Raw genomic sequence first — 26,335 nt, 5'->3', positions numbered from 1 at the left:
AAGGTCTCAGTTTCCTGATCTATAAAATGGGCGGACCTGAATGGAATCATCCCTAGGGCCTCTTCCAGCGCTAACGTGACAGGGCTAGAATTTGGATTCCCCCTGGAGGGACTGGGGCCAGGAAGGTTTCAGACACGGGGGTGCCAGGGCTGTAGAGTTCTCGAGCTCTGGGAGGGGGAGAGTTTGGATTGAAGTCCTGGGAGGCGCCGGGGCTGAAAGTTCCCGAGGTCCTCCGCTAGCCCACAATGCTCAGGGGTCGGGCCAGGCCCTGTCTCTTCCGGCTCCCTCCCGTCTTCTCCTGGGCAGGGAGACTGCTTTCGGGCTGCGCCGGGCGGCACGCCGGGAGTTGTAGTTCTGCTCCTGCAGCCTCCGGCTCAAGTCTTAGCGCGCCTGCACTACATTTCCCAGAGTGCAGCGGGCTCGGGGCGGGAGAGGGAAGGTGGGTGGGGGGGGGACAGTCGGTCCGGGACCGCGCTCGGTTGCCGCCACCGCCGCTGCCATCGTGCCAGCCAGTTGGGTGAGTGCAACGCGTTGTCCGGCCGCGCGGGGCCGGGCCCCGGGGAACCGCCCGCTTCCTTTCATCGCAGCAGGCCCATGCCTGCCCCTACGCTAGTTCGAGACCCATGTCCGGGGCTGGCCGGGCCTGGCGGGGCCTCCGCCCTCCCCGTGCTCCAGGGCTCGGCCGGCCGCTCGCTTCAGACTCTGGGGCTTCCAGGGAGGCCGAGCCCACTCTGGTCCGGGGAGGGGCCGAGGCCCGGGCGGCTGGGGGCGGGTCGGGTCGGGGCGGGTCATGGGGAGAAGGAAGAAAGTCACGCGGCCTGGGCGGGGGCGGCTGGGGTCCGAGTGCTGGAAGGAGGCCTGGGGGACCCGGCCTGGGGTCCCATCTTCGCCCCGACTGAGCCGAGCCCTCCCTCGGCCGGCCCCCCTCGTGCTGTTTGGGCGCACGCCGCTCCCGCCAGGCCTGCCTGGGTGGGGCTGGGCCCGGGGCCTTGGGCCGGGGGCTTCTCTTTAATCCTGATCTGGTCGTGTGCGTGTGTTTGCAGGCTTCGGACCCCAGCGTCACCCCAGGAGCCCAGTATTAATTACAGAGCTTAAGAGCCGGAAGAGACCACCTTCTCATTCTAGGAAACCATCTTCTAATTCAATCCCCTCATTTTACAGGTGAGGAAACTGAGGCCCAGAGAGGGAGACTTGACCCAAGGTCACACAGGTCAGAGCTTCGACTCAAACCCAGTTTCTCACATTCCAAAATTTAATGGAGAAGCGGAGTCAAGATTCGAACCCAGATTCTATGGGAGTTTCCTAGGCTGTAAAGCTGGAAGCAGCCTCAGACATCTTCTGGGCCAGCTCCCTAATTTTATGGACCCTAGAGAGGTGAAGTCATAGGGTTTAGGGTGCAGAGCCAGGACTTGAAGCCAGATCATAGTTATTAAACCTGGAAGGTGCTTTAGAGATCTTTTAGAGACCCCCCCTCATCTTACAGACAGAAACTGAGCCGGGTAGAGGGCCTTCTCTAAGGTTTGTTAGTAGCCAGGGTAGGGCTAGGACCTAGATTTCCTTATTCATGGTCCAGCCTTCCAAAACTCAGATGCTTATCTTTCCCCTGCAGTCTGCTTTTCCCTCTGGCTTCACTGTTCCTGCCTGTAGCATTACTATTTAGCCAGCATCCCATTTTTAAAACTTTGCTGGTATCACTGTTTTTCATTTTGAGGTAAGTTCCCTGGAGCCTATCTAGCATAGTACCTTGCTCATTGTGCAACAACCATTGCACAGTGATTTCAGTCTCTTCCAGCTCTTTGTGACCCTTTTTGAGGTTTTCTTGGAAAAGATACTGCAGTGGTTTGCCATTTCCTTCTCCAGCTCATTTGACAAATGAGGAAACTGAGGCAGACGGTGTGAAGTGACTTGTCCAGAGGCACACAGCAGTAAGTGTCAGAATTCAGGTTTGGACTCAGGTCTTTTTTGACTCCAGGTCCAGTGCTCTGTTCATTTCACCACCTCAATGCTCTACTTTGCTCGTAGGTGCTTAATAAATGCTTATGGGATTTGAACTGGATCTTTTCACTCTAACCCTCACTATTTCTAACCATTTGAATATCTTGTTCCCAGTTGGTATTTATCTGGTTTATGGGGAAAAACATAATAACTGAAGGCATGGGGACATCACACTCCCTTTCCCTGCCTTTTAAGTGATCATTTACATCCCTTTCTCCACCGTGACCTGATGGATGCATCATGCTTTCCTCTCCTTAGGCTTGTTATGTGGTAACTGAATTTCGATACTTAGTTCTTCTAAAGTCCAGCAAAGTCGTTCTGATATGACCAGCTAGGGTACCTTGACTATTAGTTTCTTTCTGAGTAGTAGCCCTGAGTTCTGTAATAAAAGAGTCTTGTGAGGCAACTTGATTCAGCTAAAACCAGGAGGTAATAATAGGCACAGATATTTGGCCCCTTTTTAGAAACCTCTTATATAGCTTTTTATGTAGCCTTCAGTATAGTTTCGACTCTTAATTTTTTTTTTTAAAGATTTCCATGGTATAGGAAGAAGAATACTGATTTAAAGGTAGAGGACCTTGCTCCCATCCAGGCTCTGCTACTTAACTATTTGTGTGACTGGCTTTGGGCAAATAGCTTCTGGAATTTAGTTTCCTCATTTACAAATTGAGTTTATATGCATAGTCCCTTCTAGCTCTAAATATATTGTATGATGAGTTCCTTACAAACAGGGCCAGTCACTGTTTTTTGTTAATTGGTCAGCTTTGTTATTACTCTGGGCATGGGAGAGCATCTTTATTTACAAGATTAGCTTTGAAGAGCTAGTCCTGGCCACCTTGTTACTCATCATCACTCTTGATGTGGTAACTGACTTTAGTCATTGCCTTATTATCCTTTGTTGGACTATTCTATCTGTTTATCATTACAGAATCTACTTATTTCTTTTTCTTATAATGAAATGACTCTTCTGGCTTAGGTTGAAGTTGATCTGATTGAAATTAACACCACCTCTAAAAAGATAAGCCCTTAATGGAAAGCCTTTTGTGTTGCTACTGCAGGCTAGGTCAATCTAGAGGAAAGACTTGGTTGGTGTAGAGCTGATTCCACATGGTTCATTATGTATGACAAAGTCATTCCACTTTTCTGCCTCAATTTCATTCATCTGCTAATTAAGAATGGCCATAGGGATGCTGTGTCATCTGAGGAGACAGTGTGAAATGCTGTGAATTCTCTAGAAGAAAGTTTCTATCAGATTTTGTTTTGTGTATGGTTTTTCCTTAGTATCAGTCCCAGTCAGTAATTTACTGTGGTTACAATGATTTTTTTCCTCCCACCACCTTGAAGAATGGTCTAAAATCCAGAGGTGTCAAAAAAGTTGAAAAAGCTCAAATTGTTTCTGTTTAAGTTTGACTTGGGGGTTGGGGATATGTGTGGTCAAAATCAATACTTAAGGCCAGGAGACTGAGAAAGGAAACTTGTTAGAAGTTCAACGGGAACTTCTTTTATCCCTAACCTCAATTCCCCCTTCTCTAAACAAGAGAGAAAGTTATACTCATTCTCTGGGCTGGGAAGGCTGATTCTGCCTGTTCTTCAAAGAGGCTAGCGTGTGCCATGCAGCAGCCATTGAGGAGTCTAGTGTAGGAGGCCCAGGACATAGGACTCCTGTCCACCCATGGGCTCCTGAAATTAGAAGATAGCAGGAGTAAGTGTTAACAGGATCCCTTGGTGCCGAAAGCAGTTTTCTCAGACCTGTGTCAAATCATCACCTTTGGGATATGTTATATGAGACATAGGGCCTTCTCGTGATCCCTGTGTACATCTTAGCTTTCCAGTTAAAGGGAGACTTTCTCCTCAGTGTTTCACCAATGAAATGTTTTTTGTTACTTAGCCTCTTCATTGAATGATTATTGAGTCTTTGTAGCCCCAGTGAAGCAATGGTCATAGCTAACACTTTTAACATTTGCGGAGTACTTTACATATGTAGATGATTTGATTCTCACAACAACCCTGGGAGGGAAATGCTATTGTTATCCTCATTTTACAGATGGGGAAACTGAGGCACAGAGAAGTGACTTACCCAGTACCGTATAGAGTCCGTGTCAGGCAGAATTTGAACTCAGGTCTTCCTGACTCCATATTTATTTTGCTACCCTACCTAGCTATCTAGAATGTTTGGACATCCACAGAGCAGTTTGCTTGGCCTCAATCTGTCAGAAATAAAGTAGGGAGTGTGGTACAGCGAAAAACATAGGAGATTTGGAGTCAGAGGACCCAGGTTGGAATCCCATCTCTGCTTCTTGGCCTGTGACTTGGGACAAGTCTCTTCTGCTCTGTTGGCTTATATGTGCAATGACATTTGGATTAGATCAGGGCTTTGTAATTTTGTGTGTATCCTGGATACCTTTGGTAGCCTGGTAAAGCCTATAGAGCCCTTCTCACAGCAGTGCTTTGAAATGCATCAAATAAAACACACAGGATTATTTTTAAAAAATCAACTAGATTGAAATAAAATCATCAAAATATTTTTTAAAAGTTCATGAACTCTTGGTTAAGAACTATGTGACTTGATGGTCTGTAAGGGTCCCTTCCAGCTCTTAGTGTATGATCCTGTGATTTCCAAATTCCAGGGCCCTCTAGATTTTGTGACGATGATCACATTACTTTATTCTGTTTTTGGGAAAGAACAAGTTAAAATTCCCTGTCAAGGACCTAGGAATTGAAGTCTCAAATATTTAGTGTTCCCTAGGAATCTTTTGTGGCTAAAAGTTGTAGGGCAGCTTCTTACCATGAGGTAAGCTAGGTAGTGCAATAGAGAGTGCTGGGCCTGGAGTCAGGAAGACCTAAGTTCAGATCCAATCTCAGATACTCATTAGCTGTGTGACCCAGGGCAAGTAACTTAATGTTTGCCTGCCTCAGTTTTCTCAGCTGTAAAATGGGGGTAGTAATAATAGCACCTGCTTCCCAGGGTGGTTGTGAGGATCCTGTGAGATAATATTTGTAAAGTGTTTAGCACAGTGCCTGGCATATTGTAGGTGTTTAATAAATGCTTATTCCCTTCCCCCCTATTACTACCATGTTTCCTTCCCATCGAGGCAGGAAGTCCTCCCTCAAATGGCCTTTCCCACCTATCAGCTGGGAGGAAGGAGCTCAGTGAGTGTTCGGTGGTCAGTTTGGGTCTCATTGGTAGGGTTGAAGATTGATGCTAGCTCCAGGTTTTCTCTCAGGGGAAGAATGCTGCCTTTGCTCCAGAGCTGTAAGTTGGTGTGTATGTAATCAACCTAAGAAAAGACCACAGGATCTGTTCTTTTCAACTTAGGTAGGAGAGAGAAATGTTATTTCTTCCCTGTTTTTGTTTTCTGATAGTAAAGAAATGAAACTTGGGGCTGACCTGTCCAGGATGACATCCAGGTTGTAAATGAGTATCAGGAAGATAGCCTGACAGTAGTGGAAGGGAAATGGATGAGAAGTCAGCACAACTGGGTTCTTGTGCTTGCTCTACTGCTGCCTTACTGTGTGACCCTCTGGCAAGGCTCTTAGTGTTTCTGACCCTCTCCTGATTTGTAAAGGTGATCCTTCTCGTCTCTTTCACCTTTAAACTTTTTTGATTCTAAACCTGAAGTGTTGATTTCTAGGGGGTAGGAGGACTGGGCCTGAGATTCTGTTTTCAGTCTGAACAGCAAGCATTTATTGAGTGCCAGGTGCATGCTCAGTTCTGGGGGCGCCTCACATTGGCCATTGGAGGCCTAAAGTTAGAGGACTGAGAAGTGGGCTGTAATCTAGGCTTTGCCCTTTTATTTCCATGGTTTTAGTGAACAGTCTTCAGTCATTTTAAATTGCTATAATTATTAGAAAATCAAGACATTTTCATCTCTCTTTTCTGGTTTATTGCAGAAGGTTTAGGTTTAGGCATCCACTTTCAAATTTGCAACTGTTTGTTTTTTCTCTCCACTGCTTTCTCATTGTAATGAGAAAGGTTAGCTTTTTGCTCTGTTCTTATCTTTTGTCCTTTCATCTCTTTCTCTTCCTATTCTGGACTAATAGAGGGTTTTGCAGTTTCTATCTTTCTTAATATCCACCTTTCCCTTCAGTGTTTCTCCAAGTGTCTGTTTGTTACTGAGCAGGGATTGCAGGCTGGCTGACTCCACTGATTAGCAGAGCATTCTCTGACCTAGTGCAGTGGGGAGAGCCCTACTTTATAGACAAATGCTAAGCCTTAACAATAATTGGAGACAGGACCAGCCCATGGTTGTGCAATGAACCCAGGTGTTATAAAGTTGCAGGTTATGCCCATGTGTTTGTTTTATACTTTCTGGTGCAATTTCTAGGACCAGTATCTTGTCTAATACGGAATTAAATGTAGCTCCCTGAATGAGCTTGCTAAGCACTGTGGGGAGAAAGCACTGCTTGGTTCCAGTGCAACTTTTGGTAGAAACTCTACTGGAACATCCGGGCTTTAGGATTGTCCCCCCACCCTTGCCCATCAACCACCTGAATGGAGCTGGAGGCTAGCTCAGTCGAAGCAAGATGTGAGAATCCCTGTAATTCCTCATTTCTTGGTCTGATGTATGGATTGCGCTTTCAGTTTCTATTGTGTCTTTTCCCTGGAGTAGCTCAGTGACTCTTGCGGATATTCACCTGAGTAATTCTCAGATCCAGGAAGAATCTGCTAGCAATCAGAACAAGAATAGAGACAGTTGCTGCATGAGGTGGTGAACATCCTGTCTCTTGGCTGGATAACCTTCTCTAAGGGATGATATGTAGAGAAGAGATGTCAAACTCTCAATCTGCAAGGGGCCTGCAGAACTCCCAAGTGCGTGCACTGGAGCTAGATTAAAATGTAATTGGGGAATATTTAACAAAATAAATAAAAATACAACCTAGATAACACTACTTTAGGGTTTTCTAAGTCAGTATGTGGCCAGAGTTTGACACCACTGGTATAGAGGCTTCCTGTATTGGTTAGGAAAGTGGACCCTTCCAACTCTCAAGATTCTGTCTTTTGGTGTGAGGTGGGGTCTTTGTACACTAGCAGTGTGGCTCTCTATCCTTATACCCCACCCAAACTGGGAAACCCCCAAAACAGGCTCAAATCCATAAGGTTCTGGTAAGATCTAATCTGGGAGCTCTTTCTCGTTCTGGCTGTGCTTCATTTCAAGGAAATCACTTCTCTAGGCCTCAGTTTCCTTATTTGTGAGATGAAATATTGAACCAGATGATCTCTGAGGGCCCTTATGATTCTAAAATCAAGTATCTTTCTAGGATCTTCTAAATAATGGGTAGGTTTGTCAAGTTTCAATTCTGGACAGTTTTAGGGAAGTAGATACTAGATGCACCAGAAATTGAGCTGACCAGAGTCACCCACAGGAGGGACAGAGATGCAAAATAAGCATCCTAATTCAGGCCTTGTACTTTTTCATCCTGCTCTTTCCAGGTATAATAATGGGGAAAGATATTCCTTTTATGATTGAAATTGTCTACCTATGATCAACCACCAAATGCATCATTATCTAGGGCTTTGGGCTGTTAAGCCTTGGGTCTTTCAGATGCCTGCCATGGGGTACTCTATTGTAAGCCAAGGGATGGTGGAGGAAGTGTTTCTTTGAATCTTCTTTTATAGATTAGAGTGAACAATCAGCAGCATCTGGGCTATACATCAACCTGACCAAGTCAAATAAGAGCCTGGGTTTTCGTGGTAGGGTATATCATACGCAGGGTTTAATTGGGGATAGACTTTTATTTTCTCTTTTTTAAATATACATTTTGATTCATTCTTTTTATGTGGACGGGGGTGGTGGTCACACTGTAGCCTGTTTTCACATCTCTTCATTTTGATTCTAGTACACAAAGAGCCTAGTAGCCTGTCTCAGCTGTGAAAACCATTTGGTGGTTAGAGGAGAAGGTTGTTCCTGCCACTGGGTCAGAGAAAGGAGAGGATTAGGGCAACAGATAAATGAATTTGTCTTCCTCAGACTGGACCTAGCTCCCAGGCTTCTCTTAGGAAGGCACAGTTCCCTTCATTTAGCATTTTTCCTTCAAATCAACCTTCCTCTGAAGTATCCTCCTGAGAATAGCTTCTTCGACTATGGGGCTATTGGATTGTTGTAAGGCTACAATGGAAAGAACTCTAACTTGGGAGTTCATGCTTGGGCTGGAATTCTAAGACTGCTGTTTATTAGCTGTGTGGCCGTGGACAAGTCCTTGAACTTTTCTGGATATCAGTCCTCTTCTCTGTAAAATGAGAGTTGAGGCAGGTGGTCTTCCAAAGCCTTTCTGACTTGAGACCATATAATTCCAAGTGGGCCACTGTTTGAATAGTATTGTGCTGGATTTTCTGATTAGAGCATTACTTCTGCCTTCCCACAGTTTAGTCTCAGGGTGTCCTTGGGCCATCCACATTTTTTCTGCCTGGAATATTAACATTTGTGTCAGCTGAACCAAGTGTATCCCAACTAGACAAATGTGCTAAAAGACACTTTCAGCCGATGAGGTTGCATTTTGTTATCCTCCAGGGAGGTGACGTCTGTCCAGTTCTGTGATTAGATGTTTTGGCTTTGGGTGGGCTCAGTTTAACCAACATTAAGCCCCTTCTGCGTATAGAGCAATTAAGAATTTAATAAGCACTTGTTAAGAGTTCTATCAGTCTCCTGCCCTTAAGGCGCTCCCAGACTAATGTGAGGGGGAGACTGAACATCCTAAAGACAGGAGTAGTGGGAGGTCACCGCTGCAGTCTGAGGTAGGGGATTGGTCAGGGGGCCGGAAAAAGCCTCTCACAGAAGGTGGGATTTGAGCTGAGTCTTGAGGGTTGAGTAGAGTGCTTTGCTGGGTCTAGGAAAATGTAAACTTCAGAGAAAACAAGCATGGGAGAATATGGTTCATTCATTGTTACTTGATGTTTCTGTTACCTTGGGCAAGTCACTTTCATTCTTCAGGCCTCAGCTTCCTCATCCTGTAATATAATGGTGTTGGACTAGATAATCTCAAATGCCCTATTCCATCTATAAATCATACAATCCTATGAAATAACTATAATATAATGCATAAGTACATAGGCGAGGTACAAAGGTTTGTATGAAATCTGAGGGGGAAACAGTAAGTGAAATAATTTTAAAGAGTGTAAATCTTCTGAATTGGGGGTTATAGGATCTTAGATTTAGAATAATTGGGAAGCATCTTGTTGAGGTCTTTTAGTTGTGTCTGACTCTTGTGATCCCATTTAGGATTTTCCTGGCAAAGATACTGAAGTGGTTTATCATTTGCCTCTCCTGCTCATTTTACAGATAAGGAACTGAGGAAAACAGGGTTAAGTGACTTGCCTGGGGTCACACAGCTGGGAAGTGTCTGGGGCTGCATTTGAACTCAGGTTTTCCTGACTCTAAGCCCGGGTGCTCTGTCCACTTTGACACCTGAGGATCTGAGAGATCATCAAATCTAATTTCCTTTTACAGATAAAGAAACTGGGATTCAAAGAGTTTTTTAGCTAGTAAGGGTGTGAGGAGAAATTCAAACCCATATCTTCCTAAGATTCAGTCCAGTACTCCAGTATCCACCAGGGCTTCTTAAACTTTTTCCCCTCATGACCCCATGTAGGTTGGAAAACCACAGTTTAAGAACTACTGTACTACATCGTATTGCTTGTGACTTGGGCTGCTGTAGATGTCTCTAGCATTAACACACTTCTCTGTCCTTCACATTTCAGTGTTGTATTACAGGGCTAGGAATAACGCTCCAACTAGGCTTTTAAAAAGTTGGTTGGTTGATCGATTGTCATTTAGTCTAGACTCTACCACATTGTCATCTGTATGAGGTTTATATCAGTTTTCATGTCTGTTTTCTCCTTTTGCTTGTTGGTATTTCTGGAAGTGAGGAAGTACCAGCTGTCCTGCAGAAGAAGTCCTGGTGAGCCCATTCCAGCAGCTTGATGGATACAGTAAGGCCCCCTTTGGGCCCAGATTGGCAGATTTTTGTTCTTTGACTTAATGGTCAATAAGTTAGTCAGTAAACATAGAGTTTTTCCTTTCTTTCTGAGTGATAGAGTAATGGACCTTTTTTTTTCCTTTTTCTTTTTGGAGGGGGCAGGGAAGGCAGGGCAGTTGGGGTTAAGTAACTTGTCCAAGGTCACGAGGCTAGTAAGTGTTAAGTGTCTGAGGTCATATTTGACTCCTGGACTGGTGCTCTATTCACTGTGCCACTTAGCCGCCCCATGGACCTTTCTTAAATAATGGTACATGGTTGATTCTGAATGCCTCCAAAGACCTGGCTTTTCTGATTTCTCTGGACTTTGGTTTTGGAAGACCTATTTCCTAATTCTGAGTTTTGCTTCTATACATTCTCAGGCATACTGCTAGACTGGGCTTCTAATCTTACTGAGTTCTGCAGTTATTTGCCTATCATTTGGGAAAATGGAATTGGATTGAGTGCCTTCCTATTTCTTTCTCTCTGATGGATCAGATCAAGGGCTGGACATGTTTTTAGCTGTGTAATTTGACTAGACTTTGAAGTTTTAAGAAGTAATGAGATCATGTCTTTTATTTAGTTTTTTTTCTCTCTTTTTATTTTTTAGTTTACATCATTCATTTCCACAAGATTTTGAGTTACAAATTTTCTCCCCAATTTTCCCTACCCACCACCCCAAAACAGCATTTCCACTGAATATCCCCTCCCCCAATCTGTTCTCTCCCATATCTTCTCCCATTCCTCCTTTGACCTTCCAGTAGGGCACAGTGGATCTCTATGCCCCAGTGCCTGTATATCTCATTTCCCGGTTACATGTAAAATATTAATAATAACATGTACATATATTTTTAAGCATTTTATTTTAAAACTTTGGATTCCAGATTCTTTCCCTTCCTCCCTTGTCACCCACCTTCACTGTGAGTAGCTATGCAAAACATTTCCATAGTGGATATATTGTGGAAGACTGACTATATTTCCCTCTATCCTATCCCACCCCTCACTTGTTCTATTCTCTACTTTGATCCTTTCCCTTTTTTTTTTTTTAAAGCAATCGGGCTTAAGTAACTTGCTCAAGGTTACATGGCCAGTTATTTCTGGGTGTGGTGCTAAGTATCTGCGCTGGGATTTGATCCCCAGGTCATCCTGACACTTGAGCCTGTGCTCTTACTCGCTGTGCTACCTGGCCACCCCGATCCTTTCCCTTTTCAAAAGTGGGTGCTTCCAACTTCCCTCCCCCCCACCTGCCCTCCCTTCCATTATCCCCCCCTCTCTTTCTCTTCCCCTCTACTCTCCTGTAGGGTGAGATACCCTATTTAGTGTGTATGTCATTACCTCCCTAAGCCAAATTCAATGAGAATAAGGTTGACCCATTCTCTTTTGCCTTCCTGTTCCTCCCCTCCATTGTAAAGGTATTAGTTGGGTGCCCTCTCTGAAGCCACCACCAGTTCTGGCACCTAGTCACACACCACAGGACCTCCACCCTAGACAGCAATCCAGATCCAAGCAGGTTAAAGCAAGAGTGATTACCCCTCAGACTGGTCACTTGGTCCCCCTACACTCTGCAGGCCAGAAGCTGAAGCTGCCATGTGGTGGCTGCTGAGCCCCCAGGGCAAAGGTCAGATCGCACTCCAAATTCCCAGGTCCCAAAGTCCACACTGCACTGACCTCTCACTTTGTCCTTGGCATCTATGGATCGATAATTCTGGAAACCACTATAGCTGCTGGTGATCTGAAGTCCCTCCAGCCAGCAGCTGGTCAGGCTACCCTGGGGCTAAGACCTCTGGCTCACAGGGGACTGGAGTTGGCTCCCAGAATTCTGCACTGGCCGATTGTCGCCGGCCTGCCAGGTTGTCCTCAGCAGGAGGTTAGCTTCTCTGTGTCATTTTGTGGGGTTTGTAGCTCCAAAATTTGTCTAGAGTAATTTTTTACATGAATTGGGGGAGGTGGCAGCCGGGGAAGGTGGGAGCCGGGGCTGTGAGAAAGTCCTGTTTCTATTCCGCCATCTTTACTCCACCCCCTATTTCAAGATCATATCTTTTAAAGCTTATGAAACCTATAGTCCTCTGATTGATTGGTTTGGGTTTGAGATCTCACCCTATTCTTTGGTTGTTCCTAGGGCTCTTTACAGATGAAGCATATTAATAGGGAAAGCTTTCCTCACCACCCCACCCCCTTTAACCAGAGGAGGTTACCACTTCATGCAGTCTAAGAGAGCTGATAGCCAATTGTGAAAGTTGACCTCTGTGCCTTCTCTCTGAGGAGACTGACTCCTTTCTGAGCACCTCTGAAGTGTACTGTCCTGGGTACCATCAGCAGCAAGGGCTGTTCCATCCTATCTTTCTCATTTGGAAGTTGATCTTCCTTCTTGTCCAATTTTCTTTAAATAATTGCACTTTTAGGAAGAGGTAAAGTCTTGGCTCTCTGTACTTGACTCTGGGTAAGTCTTTACCCAGACATCTGGATTGATCAAGCCTATTACAATACTCTCCTGTCCATAGGTGATTGTTAACTAATTAATACCTTATCCCTAAAGAGACAATCCAGATTTTGCTAACAGAAGCTAAACTTCTGTGATGCTTCAGAAGATCTTTTAGTTGGAATAAGTATGGGTTTTCTTTATGCTCTCTAAATTGTAGAGAAGCTTTGGGAGAATATTTGTGGCGGGCTTGTTCTGTTCACGTGCAGCTTGAGGCTTTGATTGGACACTGTCCCCCTTTTTATACTGAGCGATTTGCCTCTGCTCCCATTCCCATTACTTGACACAATAGGTGATAGATTTGTTCCTGGACCTTGTTATCTATTAGATTTATAGACTTTTCTCTACTTTTACAGTTCTTGTTACTCTGTCAGCTCTTTTCTGGCATCTTTACTGTCTGAAAGTTTCCCTGGTGAGTATAATTCAGGTGATGCCAGTGGTGCTGCCCAACTCCACCCTACAGTGTTGCCTTGACTGAGCTCTAGTTCAGATTCGAACTGACACAACACTGTGCAGTCTAAGGTGAATTTCTTTTAAGTGATCAAGCCTTGCCTTAGGGTTTTTCTCCACCCTCTTTTCCCAAGTTAGTGTAGTCCTTCTCTTTGAGATGCTGCCAGTAGAATGTCATAGACACTCTTCAGAAAGTCACATGGTTTATCATTTCATGAATATTAGAAGGACATAATTCTAGAGATGAGGAGCTGTGCCCCTGGGTACAGCAGTGCCGACCTTCTGGGGGATCTCCCTCAGTTAAGAGTTCTCAACAGGAATGAATTTATGCAAACTAGAGGAGATGCAGCTGAGTTTGACATCCTTCAGTAAGCAGACGGGACCAGTGGTGTCAAATTCCAATAGAAATGGAACTGTGCAGCTGCATATTGATTCAGAAAAACACAAATTAACATGATCTATGTGGTATCATATTTTTATTTATTTTATTAAACATTTCCCAATTTTAATTTAGTTGGATTCAGTAGCATTCAGAGAATTTTACAGCCTCAGGTTTGAGGCCTAGTGACTGGTCTGTGGAGGGGGAAGGGATAAGCATTTCTGTAGCACCTGATATGGGAGAAGCAGGTTTGAAGAGCCCCAGTAGAGGAGCTCTCCATCCAGTACTTCTCCAGTCCAGAATAGGAGGGGTTGAAGAGAAATAGTGTAGGGTATATGCAGAAAGAGCATGGAACCCAACACTAGGCTTTTTAATGCATGTGGAACCTTGAGATTGTGGCTTTGCTTCTTGGGACCTCAGTCTTCCTTTCTGTCAAATGAGGGGGTGCAACAGATTAGTCCTAAAGTCCCTCCCAGCTAATTCTTATGAACTTGAAATGGTTATCCCTCCCTCAGGAGAGAGAAAGAGAGTCAGAGATTGGGCCTGGGAGGCCAGGCTGATGGTGCTGGTTGAGCTGTGGCCACTTTGAATAGGAAGTGCCTCGGGCCATAGTGTTTGCCCACTGGCTTGGGATTCCATTGTAGCTGTCCATGGGTGGCCTGGCACTCAGTACTGCTGCTCAGTGTTTTTGAAAGCTGGTCAGATCAGGGGATATAGGGGTTGGCATTCAGCGGCCTATAAGATTCGACTGAATGAATCTTAAGCCTTTTTCCTTGTTCAACAGCAGGTGAGCTAAGGCTCACCTTGTGCTAGCTAAAACAAAGTTTACCCAATCCTGCTTCAGTTCTCCCTCAATGGCAGCTAGTTTTAGACTTCCTAGACATGGATTTATTAGTCATCCAAGCATGTAGGTTCTCTTTTTAGAACAGCCAGCATGGTGAAGTATTTTTGTGTTGGCTAAAAATAAAACTGTCCTCCTAACTAACCCTCGGCCACTTGGGCAGGGGGGAGTTTTGAGAACTCGGTTCAGTGGAAAAGTCATCTGGAATTGAAGGATCTGGACTCTGCTATTTATCAACAGTGTGATTTTTAAGACATTACTCTGTGCCTTTGTTTGCACAACTATAAAATGAGGAGGTTGGACTAGATGATCTCTTAAAGTTTCGTCTTCATTTAAGTCTTAGAAACTTAAGGCCACTGTCTTAAGTGAAAGTCCTTTCCTCTGTAGAATGCAGCCAGCTCCCCCCTGTGGCCTCTGTAGCTAGCAGCATTACAGTATATGGGAGAATCAGCTTTGCTGTGTTGCACTCTCTATTCCCTTCAGCATTGGAGGAAACTTGCTCTCTGTTAGCTAGCATTTCTACTTCCACAGAACCCTAGGCCAGGTGGTCTTTGGGGGTTCTCCACCCTGCAGCTGCTGTCTGCTTTTGGAAGTTGCTGGCTCATTGAGAAATAGCAAACTTTGCATCCTGTGGGCTGGAAAGTGTGTTGCCTTCTTTGTCCTGGAGCTGGAAAGACCAATCTCCTCTCAAGCAAATTAGAGTTCACATCAAGTGGTTGCTGGGTGTAGGGCTTGGGACCCAGGAATGACTAGGGCTAAGCTAAATACGCTGGGCTCACCCTGGTCCAGGCCCTCATCCCTGGCTGGGCTTGAAAAGAATCCATTTGAAGTTTTGGAAGGCAGGCAGACAATAAGGAGGTCCACTTTTTGCTCTCCCAGCCTAGCCCTGGCTGGCCCCAAGTTCAGGGACTCCATCCATCAGCTATGTAAAGGGAGATCTTTCTCCTAGAAATCATACTTATTATGTACAAATGAATGGGGAAAAGAGAGGTGTCCAGACCTTTTCCTTCCTTTTCCCCACTGCAGCCAAACATAGATGTTCATAGAAAAAGCTTGTCTTCATCTTCACTCCCATTTAGGGAGACATTTCTGCCTGCTAGTTTGGAAAATGGAGACCACAGAGTACTCACTCCTTTCTGTCTTTTAACTGTCCCCAAGCTGTACATACCTGTGATTTACCAATTGTATTTGCTTCGTGATGGCTGTGACTGCCAGTGTAACCAGTTATTTGTGGCTCAGCATGGGCTTAGGGATCCATCTGTTCTCTTGCCTATTAGGATTGAAGTTCCACTGTTTATTGGGACATTGACATAATGCCCTTATCCCTATGAGGCAGGACAGGATGAGAAAGTTACTCAAGCCAGAACTACAAGGCATGGTCTATGGCCTATCTGATAGGGAAACTTAGCTCCAAATAAGAGATAGCATGCCATAGGCCTCTCCCTAAGGAAACTTCATTCTGGGTGAAGTGACTTTGATTAGTGCTCCTAGACATTTTTGTTCTTCCTTGTGAAAGTGAGGGTCTTGGGCCTTAATGACCTTGAGCAAAATTCCTTCTGACCTATCTTACCCTGAAAAATGATCATTGACTTTTTCAGAGTGAGAGGGCTAGGCCACAGGGCCTCTGCTAGGTTGGTGAATGGGGTTGCTCCTAATCACAGCTCTTTGGTGGGCTGGCTTTGAATGTAATTTGTTAGTCCCGATGAGTATAACGGTGAAGGCTCTGGTTGCTATATGAGATAGTCAATCCTATAATCATAATATTAGAAGCTACCATTGCAGGTTGTCCAGATGGCCCTTAGTCCTGATGATGATATTCTGGAAAACTTTTACCCAGAGTACTCCTACTAGCAAATGGGTTCCCTCTAGATTGTAAGACTGTCAATGGCAGGAGATAGTTTCTGATTGTATGGCCTTTCCTCTACTCCCACCCTTTGTCCCACCTCAGTCCAAAATATTATCTCCCAACAAATACTCCATGAGTATTTTCACTCATGTAAATCACTACGTGTATGATTAGCAAAATCTTCCAAAGGGACTGTTCTGTGCCCACCCTGATATTAGACGTGGAGTGGGATTTTTGGTCGGAAGTTTCTCTGTACCCAGTGTAATAACAGCTCTGAAGAGAGGACTGTGGGAGAGTTAGATGTGAAGAGCTTTTCAAATTTGTGCGTGGCCGTTGGTCCCAACGTTATCTCTTGTCTTGCTGCTTTTTGCAGTTTCTGCTGCTAGGTGAGGATCCAGAATGGGAGACAAGCCGATTTGGGAGCAGATTGGATCCAGCTTTGTGCAACATTACTACCAGTTATTTGATAATGACAGAACTCAATTAGGAGCAATATACGTAAGTACCTGGGGAGGGGGTTAATTGGGGCTGGGACAAGGTTGCTTACTTTCAGGTGGGAGTGGCTGACTTGCATTAGCCATTGGCCCCCTCTAGTGGGTCTTTGGCTCCAAGTTCCAGACTGTTCAGTGAAGCAGGTAGAATTGTATTTTAATCAGTTTTACCAGAGGCTGCAGGATTGTAGTAAGAAGACAGATTCTGGTCTTGGTATTGCCACTTATTCAATAAAGCTCTGTGATTCTGAAAAAGTCCTTGGGGCTATTTTCTCCATCTGTAAAAGGAGAGGATTGAATTAATATCCTCTCCAAATGTGTGATTCTGTGACTTGTCATTGTTTTTATTTGATATTTTCACACTATTTTCTTGCTGCCTAGTTACTTCTGTATTTGATGGAGAAATAATCTGAATACAAAGGTCTGTTCCGTGACCTCATTTACCCCTTGTTACACAGTTTAGAACACCTGCAGGGCAATTGATCTAGAAAGAGGTCTCTCTTATGGAAATGTAAAGGAGTACCAAGGAAGTTTCTTTTCTTATGTAACTTATGTAATAAAAAGAGGGATCAAATCTTTTACCTCTTTACCAGTCTTCCAGATGCTTCCGAGGTGCAGAGGAGTATTCTTTGTGTCCTTGGTTCAGCAAACATTTATTAAGCCCCTACCCTATGTAACCCACAAGACCCCTTACACACTCTGCTAGGAAAACCTTCCTACATTTTCCCATGGAAACAATGTTATAACGTATGGCTAAATGTAGTAGTAGTAGTAGTAGTAGTAGTAGTAGTAGTATACTTCAAGGTCATCTTGGGTTAGCTGAACCTTTTTTGTGGGTAGTCTGGGAATCTAATTGCCATTTATAACATTGTTTCTGTGGAGAAATGTTTTCTGAGTTCTAACTTCTCTCTCCTCTAGAGTTGATGTGAAGAAAGTGCTTTGTAAACCATCAAGAGTTATAAAATTAAGAACCGTTGCTATTGTTGGTCTTGAGGGAAGGAACTTGGCCGACTTCAGCTGTGGTATAAGTGACATTCAAGTTTGATATCAATGCTGTCTGTCAAACCAGCCATTTCATTGGCAGAGTAGTACCTTTTTACATGGCTGGGAGAATTCGCAAAGCACAGCTTTCACAATGACTGGATTTGTGGCCATAAGACCCAGGTTCACATCCTTCTTCACACCATATTCCCAGGGCACTTCACCTCTCTGGCCCCAGGCTCTTCATCTAGATGTAGAGTGAAGGGATAAAGCAAGATCCTCAGGGTCCTGTCCAGTTCTAATGTATGAACCTATGATTTTTTAAAAATTCTGTTGAATTTGTCACAACTAAATTGGCAAGCACCAAAATATAGACTATGTAATTCAGTTAGCACTTCTGTGAGGATTTTGTCTTCTATTGCTCTTATAATTGTGCAGTCTCTCCTTGTTCAGTACTGGAGTATTCCCCAAGCATGGTTATCTCAGTGAAATTAGAAAAAGCTCAAGAACGGGAAAGCTCGAGTCAGCTTGACAGCTTTCTCTTCCAGTGATTGCAGTGCTGCCTATGAGAGAGGTTTAATAGGAAGTGTGGAAGGGACAGATAAAAAAGGCTACTACCTTAGACCCAAAATGATGCTCAGAACTTGTGGGATAATGGAGTTGGCATGTCTGGTAGGATGTCTCAGGCTAGAATGCTGGTGAGTACACGAACCTGGGGCAGACAGTAGGCTCAGGGGTAAAGCAGGGGTGGTTCTGGCTGTCTGTGGGGCTTTGCTAAGACAATCTCTTCTTTTCCCAGGCAGTGACCAAGGTGCCAGTGCAGTGGGGGTACAGCTCACCTTCCTTTGTGATTCCACTGGAGAGGAAAAATGAGACTGTCTTAAAGGGGCTGTGGTGGGGAGATTGTGCTTCCTCAGTCATGAAGCCTTGACCCCCACCCACTCAGGCCCCAATACTAGATTTTTCTGACTTTTTTTTCCTCTTTCAGATTGATGCATCTTGCCTTACATGGGAAGGGCAGCAATTCCAAGGCAAAGCAGCCATTGTGGAGAAATTGTCTGTAAGTATGAGCCCCATCTCTATCTGCCTTCTATCTCAGGGGTCCAAGATGCCTCTGCTCCTGGCCATGGGCTCACATTCTCCTTTTTCTCTTTCAGAGCCTTCCATTTCAGAAAATACAGCACAGCATCACAGCTCAGGACCACCAGCCCACCCCTGACAGCTGTATACTCAGTATGGTGGTGGGGCAGCTAAAGGTGAGCAGGCCCCCTTAGCAGCAGATGGGAGTTCAGTCATGGGGCCAAAGTGGGGGAAATTCCAACCTTTTATAAGAAGAGCTGCCATATATGGCCCTTTAAGGCCCTTTATGCCCAGGGTCTCATTTGATCTTCACAACAACCCTGTGAGGTACATACTACAGGTGTTGTTATCCCCATTTTACAGATGAAGAAACTGAGGCTCAGAGAGGTTAAGTGGCTTGCCCATAGTCACATCGCAAGTAAGTGTCGGAGGCAGGATTCGAATCCAGGTCTCTCCTGACTCCAGTCCAGCGCTTTTTCTACTACATCTTGCCGCTGTCTGTGGATAACAGGCAGAAGGGTTATTCTGTCTCCTGCCCTCCATTGTTTCCTGCTTCAGAGGTACATAGAATGAGCAGCTGCCATTTGGGGGGATCTTATCAGACTTTCTTTAAAGCTTGCTATGGGGCATGTCTCTTTCTCTACACCTCTGTCTTCACAACTGCCCTAGGTGTCTTGGCTGAGTAGAGCAAACCCACATCCCTACTGAGGATCGAGATTTGAGGGATGTTGTTCAGAAGCAAAAATGCACAGTGTCGGAAGGGACCTCAGTGGCTCTTTAGTCTGACTCATACTTCATCCACCTTTACAATGTCCTCCCCAAGTGGTCCTCCAGCCTCCACTTGAAGACCTCCAGTTAGAGAGAGCCCGCTCCAGTTTTGGAGAGCTCTCACAGGGAGGAAGTTTTCCCTTCTTACAGCTGAGATTGACATCTCTGCCACTTCTACCCTCAGCTTCTCGTTTTGCCCCCAGAACCAAGGAGAGCAATTCTGGCATCTCTGACACATGAAAACAGTCCCTCAGATACTTGAAGACAGCTCTCATTCCTGCCCTGCCCCCCCACCCCGACCTTCTCTTCTCTATGCTAAATATCTCCATTTCCTGCAACTAATTCTCTGAGGCCACTGTCTCTAATTGATTCTCTATCCTGGTCCTCTTCTTCTAGACTGACTCCAGCTTGTCACTGCCCTTCCTAAAATGTGGTGTCCAGACTATGGTCTGATCAGGGCAGAGCACAGTGGGTCTCTTAGCTCCCTCATTCTGGATGTTAGGTTTCTTGATCCAATCTAAGATTGGATAGGGGGAAGGGGGTTGGCTGCCATTTCACACCTTTGACTCATTAAGTTTGTATTCTACTAAAATCTCCAGAACTTTTTCATAAATTCTGTTGTGTAATCACATAGTCCCCATCCTGGTCCTGGTAGGGTACTTGAGTACCTTTTGTGTTTCCCACCACCTCAAAAGAGTTATTTAGGTGAAATCAGGACAAAATGAACAGTTGGGGCTATCTTGAAGGAGAAAGAATGTCTGAGAAGTACAAGTGGAATTCCACATATGGACGCTTGGAGGAGGTTACTGCCAAGGAGCTACTCTCAAGGGTTGACTTGCTTGAGCATCTCTGCAAACCCCAAGGGACATCAGAACCCTAGGCAGACAGGCTTTTCCAAGAGGAACTAGTAGCATTCTCTTGTATAGAAGGCAGCACTATAGCTTGGGGAGAAAGGGTTGCACCATTGTGGCCGGAACAGTCCTGGCATAGCCCATAGAGCATTGGGTCTGATGGCAGAAGGCTGTCGTCCATTCTGTATCTCTTATTACATATCCCTGTGACTTTGGGCAAGTTATTTAACCTCTGTCTAGTTTCTCATCTATAAAGGAGGACTGATAAAATTACACTCCCTACCTCGACTAATATGAGGAGGGTGCTTTTATGAACTTTAAAAGTGATACCTCATTGTGAGATGATCAGTATTTGGCTTCTCTGGGGATACCTCAGTTTGAGCAGGTAACGTGAAGAAGAAACAAACAAAACCTTGCTTCCATTCTGTCCAGCAAGGGATCTCATTAATGGGCTTAGCTCTTCATGCAGGGCATATGTACTTATGTAGTGACATAAACCTTGCTAGCTAGCTGTTTGACCACTTTTCAATGGCTTGTTCTTTCACTTCCTGCTTGGCTTCTTTTTCTAGCCCAAGCCTTCCCCTGCCCTCTTCTTCTCTTAGCTGAAAAGGGTTTCCTGATCAGTCTTCTTCCCAATCGTCTCCATTGCCTCAGTCTCCCAAGAGATCTCCTGAGCAGCTTCAATGAGTGATTTGTCTCTATTTTGTGCTCACATCAAACTCTAATCTTAAAACAAAGTTGCTTATTGTACATGGTGAACCTCTGTGTATCTTCATGCTTTTCACTCTGATATCACTTGGCAGTGACAAGCCACTCTCCCTTAGGTCAGAGAGCTGCTTCTATCCCCAAGTCAAACAAACAAAACAGCCTCAAACAAGAGATGGAGAGACTATTCCTTCCTATCTTCTCCCCATTGGCACCTGCTCCAAACTGCTTGGATGCTCTCTGAGTTTTCTGTGCACAGGGCAGCAGGGCCGGGCTTATGTCTGAGGGCTGGGAGAGGGGATGTGCCCACACATAGCCTACTGCTTCACCTCAGACACGTTTGGAGGCAGTGGCTGAATGTCATTAAGATTGCTTGGAATACCCATGGAGCCTATGTTACTTAGGATACCTGAAAGGAATAAGAGGGCCAGGGGCCCCATGCAAAGGCCATGCTTTATACCATTTGGAAAAGCCAAGTCTCTTTCCTTTAGCCTGTGCTGCCAGAGGGCTGTGAAGGACCTGTTTCCTGGCTATTCTTGAACACTGGGCATGCTTATCTTCTCCCTGCCCTGTTCCCCAGAGGCCTTTCTTTTGGATTGGTTCGTTTCCCCAGACACACAGCTGGAGGGAACGCCCCAAGCTGCCCAGTCAGTGCATGTTGCTTCTGGCCTCTTGTTTTCTAATCTGATGCTGCTGTGTTGCTTTTCCATGGGGTGTGGTTCCCTGTATCTAATAATAGTCCATGCTGCCCTAGGGAATAGGCTACTTTGGATTCAGGGCCAGTGGTTGGTAAATTTCAGGCCCTCCCTCCCATGATCCCACAGGGATTTATGGTCTCTGCATGTTCTTTCTAAGTGATTCTAGCTGGAGCCAGCAGCTGGACTAAGTCTGAATGAAAAGCTCTCCTTCCAAGGAATTTTCTCTAATCCTCACAGAGAGCCTTGCCTAGTGGCTGAACCAGTATTGGTAGTGGATAATTCTTAGGAAAACAGGAGGCCAGGTGTTAAAGGGCCCAAACTCAGAGGAGTATCCTCAAGGTTCAGGCACTGGAATTGTGGGATATGCCCCTTTTAGCATAGCCTTGACTTTCCTATTTAATGGGATCCTAGGCTTTAGAGCTAGAAGGGGACCTGAGAAAACATCTGTTCCTAGGCCCTTGTTTTACAGCTTTGAAAGCTGAAGCCCAGAGAATAGAAGTGTCTTGACCATGGATGGGTATGTAGGTATTAAGTAGCACTGCCCATCTTTGAACTCTAAATCCACTGACTGACTTTTCTATTGCCTGAAGGCAGCGTGGTAGTTGTTTGTTCTAAAAACCCAGAGCTGCCTAGTTCTGATTTCCTGTATCACTTACCACATTGTTCAGAGGTGTGTCTTTCCTCTCTCCTCACAGGCTGATGAAGACCCCATCATGGGATTCCACCAGATATTTCTATTAAAGAACATCAACGATGCTTGGGTGTGCACCAATGACATGTTCAGGCTAGCGCTGCACAACTTTGGCTGAGCCCCCTCTTCCCAAGGCGCCCACGCTGTTTCCTTCTCTCTCCTCTTCCTGATATTATTCACACTTCCTCTCCCTAGCCCCCTCAGAACACTCCAAATATCATACACAAGCCTGCAAGGCCGCGGTGGGTGGACGCCGCGGTGGTGGCAGTGGCATCACTATTTGAGTGTGTTGTGCATGATGTTTGGACGTTAGACTAGCTGCATCTGACAGGAGAAGTTTGTGTTGTACCAGCGCATGCCTTAGAAAGACTAAGTAATGCAAAAGGTTGTCTTTTTTTTTTTTAATGTACTGACAAGTTGCTCTAGTAACCCAAAGAAACGCAGGAGAAAGCAGCAGCTGCGTGTGCAGCCCAGATCTTGATTTGTTCAGATGTTCCAATGCCTCATTATACAATAAAACCATGAAAATTTTCTTAACAGTTTAAATTGTTTTGATTAGTTTAACTAGTTGGCTGTTTAGGGCATAAACAACCCAATAGATCATGCTCTGATTTTGTTTTTCTCTTTAATTCTCCCCTGAACAATGTTTACAAAGAGAAAAACCTCTGTAGCACTCGGCTTCCCTCTGCTTTGCCTCTTCCTGATGCATTGGAGCCTGAGAATTTTTTTTTTGAGGGGGGAAGGCAAAGGCAGTTGGGATTAAGTTACTTGCCCAAGGTCACACACCTAGTTAAGTGTCAAGTGTTTGAGGTCACATTTGAACTCAGGTCTTCCTGACTTTAGGGCTGGTGCTCTATTCACTGTGCCACCTAGCTGTTCCTGAGCCTGAGAATTGCTGAGGGGAATTTCCTTATATCTCCTTGGAGGCCAGAACCATTTCTCCCCAAGACCTGGAACTCCTCATGGAGTGGGATCATTAAAGTGTGCACCCTTGTTTGGGGTGTCAGAGTGGCATAGGAAGGACAGGTTCCTGGTTTGAGTTAGAGGTCTCTCCCTTTATCCTGTACCTTCAGGAATACTCAGATGCAACCACAAATGTGCCCTCTCCAGCATCTCCCCACTGTTTCCAGCATGTTTCAACTCCTTCAAGCGGGGCTTCTATCTGCACATTGTCCTCCCGAGGTCAAGGATCTTAGTACCAAGAGGGCTGATGTGTGGCCATGCTGGCCAGTAAGTCCTAACTGTCAGAGCCTTATGGGAAGGACTCTGGTGGTTTCTCTTTGGCTTTAACTGATCATCAAATCTCCTTGGGTGTGTAAGACTCTTTGGGGAAGGCAGCTCCTCTTCTGGATTCAAAGGGACAGAATGGGGATACCTCTTCCAGAGCTGCCCTTCTCTATAAAAGTGGGTTCTTAAAGCAACTGAATTCTCTCTCTCTCTAGAATGTGCCCATGGAAGCAGCATTCATCTGAAAGGCCAAAGGATCAGAAAGAACAAGGATGGGGATTCCTGTTAGAGGGGCTCATCCTCCCAGGAAGGAGTGTCTGCAGTGCCTCTGTGGGGATCCTACTGGGCAAAGGACTGCTTTATTTCTTTCCCATAGTGAATCTGGGGATATAATTCTACCCCCATAGGTTTTTGCAAGCCAGGGACCCCCTTGTTGACTCCAGTAATGCCCCGGCCTAGTTTGCTACCTGACTGAAAGGCCAACAAATCTCCATCAAGGATCTCTGAGGTGGACTGGCTTTGCCAGGGCATGGCTTACAAAGATTCTCTCTGCTTCTTTGTCTTAGAGAGTCTTTAAAAATTCCTTTTCCATTCTAATTTGGAGCTGGGTGAAGGGAGAAAGCTCAAGTCAAGATTTGGTTTTCTTTTTTCTAAGCTACATATGATCCTGTTCCCTTGCTGGTCAGCCCTGTCAATGTGTACCCAGGATACTGCAAAATCTAAGCTATGCAGTGGGAAAACCAGCACAGGATTGCTTTAGGAGAGGAAATCTCTTTGGGGGGAGATGACTTGGGGTAGTGTGCTCTCGTCTCCTCCCAGTGAGACACAATCATCGTTGGACCTATTACCCAATGTCGTATGCCTTCCTAAAATATCCTTGTGGCAACAGAAGCTTACTTTGTTGACACCTAGCTTTGTTTTGAAGACATGGAAGAAAGTAGAAAGCAACTTTATACTTCTGAAATTCTTATATACACACACATCCCTCTGCTAGGTTAATTTCTATTCATTTTCCTCCACCCCCATTGCACCACTGCATATCCCAGAAACTCAAATCCATTAACCTTAAGTCTGATGGGGTAGAGGTTTATAGCTATAGGAGGATACAAATTAAGGCCCCTTTGTGCTTCTGTTCTCATACAAGTACCCCCATACCACAGTATAAATGTTTAAATGGTAAATCCCCTACTAAACTAGGAGTATGGAAGGATGGCAGGACCTTTTCTCAGGACCAGAAAACAAACTCAATTCCTGTCTCCACCCCAGGACTTGAACTGGTCTCCCCTTTCATACAGTGTTAAAGCTGGAGGGCCCCTTAAAGTCATCTTTTTCAGTTCCCTCATGTTTCAGGGAGGTGAAATTGCTTGCTTAGCTAAGGTCAGCCTGCATAGGTAGCCAGTGGCAGAGTTTAGCCTATGACTCGAAAGTCAGTGACTTTTCCATGGTTGCATATTGCCTCTCAAAGGACCTTTCGGGCCCAATGCTCCAGCAGTTGCAGCATTGAGGGAAACCAGCTTTGATTCGGTCCTTTGTACTGTGACATCAACTGACTTGCTTCTTCCTCACATTTCGTTCTGCTCTTGGCTCTGGGGAGGTGAGGGTAACCTGGAATGCACCACTAACGCTTGCCTTGAAATGCCTGATGCCTGCAGGATTACTGCAGGGACCAGAATTGTTTTCTGCCTGTGGTATAAAATGAAGTTCTAGAACATGGTTTCTCTTCTGTATTTGGTTGAGGACTGTCCTCTTTCCTAGGATAACGAGTTTCTTGAGTTGTGGGCTTTTGCATGTTGCTCATGTGAACAAACATGCTGTATACTTCGATACAAAGGTACCTTTAAAGAACTCGGGCCTGTAGATACTATTTGACAGAGAGAGGATAAATCAGGTGCCTGGTTACTTTCCACTGACCCGATACAATCACTATATAAACTCTGACAGCTACAATGATGTGCCTGTGCCTGGAATGTGTAATCAATAAAATGTTGGTGTTTTGGTTTTTTTTTAAACAAAACTCTGTCTTGATAAGGCAGAGGAATATCCAAGCCTTGGAGAAGAGATGTCAACGGAACCCCAAACCTGGGCTACTCCTTATCCCTAGGAAATTTCTTCCCAGACAGGCCCCTCTCTGGATACTTGAGTCCCTTGCTCGGTGGCTTCCTTTGTCGGGCATGTACTGGAACCGGTATGTATCAGAGCAGGGTTCAAAGAATCTTGTGGTTCTATAGCTTTGCTTTTGAGATTTCTGGATCCCTTTCTCAGGATTGTTCAGAGTGCTTTGTCGTTTCTGTAGACTTAGGAATGACTTGAGTTGACCACCCTATTTTTCAGGGAAGGAAGAAAAGAACTACAGTCCTGCTAGGCGACGAATGTTTCTGAATGTGCAACACAATGCTTTCTCTGTAGAGAAGCTCAGACCATCTCCAAAAAAACAAGTCCCATGCCTTGTGGTCTCCTGTCTCTAGAGTTTAGTCTGGGTTCATTCCACCCACCCACTTCCTCCTGCCCCCAAGGCTTGTGCCAGACTGGATAATGTGGAGCTTCTTAGGCACTTGAGAAAAATTTATCTAGTAGAAGCTGGGATTGAGCTACTCTGCATCCCAGACTAATACCTATAATTTCTCTTTTTCAGGCCTTGGGGTGATTAGGTGAAATTCACTATAGGTATCTGGCCTTTGACAACTACCAGGCATAGTGGAAAGGATATTAAATTTGGAATCAAAGGACTTGAGTTTCAGTTCTTATGGTTACTAACTATATGCCCTGGAGCAAGTAACCTCTCCCCTTGAAGTCTAAGGGCCTTCACCTGTAAAATGAGGCTTTTGGGGTAGTGAAACTTAGGTCCCTTTAAGCTCTGTGACTCTGGTTGTAGTAGAAAGTCTGCAGATCTGGGTTTGAAACAA

General features: G+C 45.0%; 1 protein-coding gene across 5 annotated transcripts; it reads left to right on the top strand.

Annotated features, from left to right (window-relative positions):
- Window positions 1-369: 369 nt before the first annotated feature.
- Window positions 370-22,737, top strand: NUTF2 (nuclear transport factor 2). 5 transcript variants are annotated; one of them, XM_069085715.1, is made up of 7 exons: window positions 370-517; window positions 1,044-1,161; window positions 16,314-16,438; window positions 18,401-18,472; window positions 18,570-18,668; window positions 18,856-18,910; window positions 22,210-22,737. In XM_069085715.1, the coding sequence occupies exons 3-7, from the start codon at window positions 16,340-16,342 to the stop codon at window positions 22,212-22,214; spliced, it is 330 nt and encodes a 109-aa protein (XP_068941816.1). In that variant the 5' UTR covers window positions 370-517; window positions 1,044-1,161; window positions 16,314-16,339; the 3' UTR covers window positions 22,215-22,737. The 5 variants fall into 5 exon arrangements, with proteins under 5 accessions (XP_068941816.1, XP_068941813.1, XP_068941811.1 ...); XM_069085712.1 differs by lacking the exon at window positions 18,856-18,910 and adding an exon at window positions 1,861-1,925; XM_069085710.1 differs by lacking the exon at window positions 18,856-18,910.
- The last annotated feature ends 3,598 nt before the right edge of the window (window positions 22,738-26,335 follow it).

The sequence above is a fragment of the Petaurus breviceps genome, unplaced genomic scaffold (assembly GCF_028583685.1).
Source record: "Petaurus breviceps papuanus isolate PSGF00001 unplaced genomic scaffold, PetGlider_PUasm1.0 176, whole genome shotgun sequence".
In the NCBI taxonomy this organism is placed as follows: Eukaryota; Metazoa; Chordata; class Mammalia; order Diprotodontia; family Petauridae; genus Petaurus; species Petaurus breviceps.
This window is presented reverse-complemented; position numbering and strand designations above follow the sequence as displayed.

Bases quoted from the DNA above. Each gene is read 5' to 3' on its own strand.
- NUTF2 (XM_069085710.1), top strand. From the start codon at position 16,340: ATGGGAGACAAGCCGATTTGGGAGCAGATTGGATCCAGCTTTGTGCAA. The intron at 16,439-18,400 runs GTAAGTACCTGG...TTCCTCTTTCAG, and splicing joins CTCAATTAGGAGCAATATAC to ATTGATGCATCTTGCCTTAC. The intron at 18,473-18,569 runs GTAAGTATGAGC...TTTCTCTTTCAG, and splicing joins CCATTGTGGAGAAATTGTCT to AGCCTTCCATTTCAGAAAAT.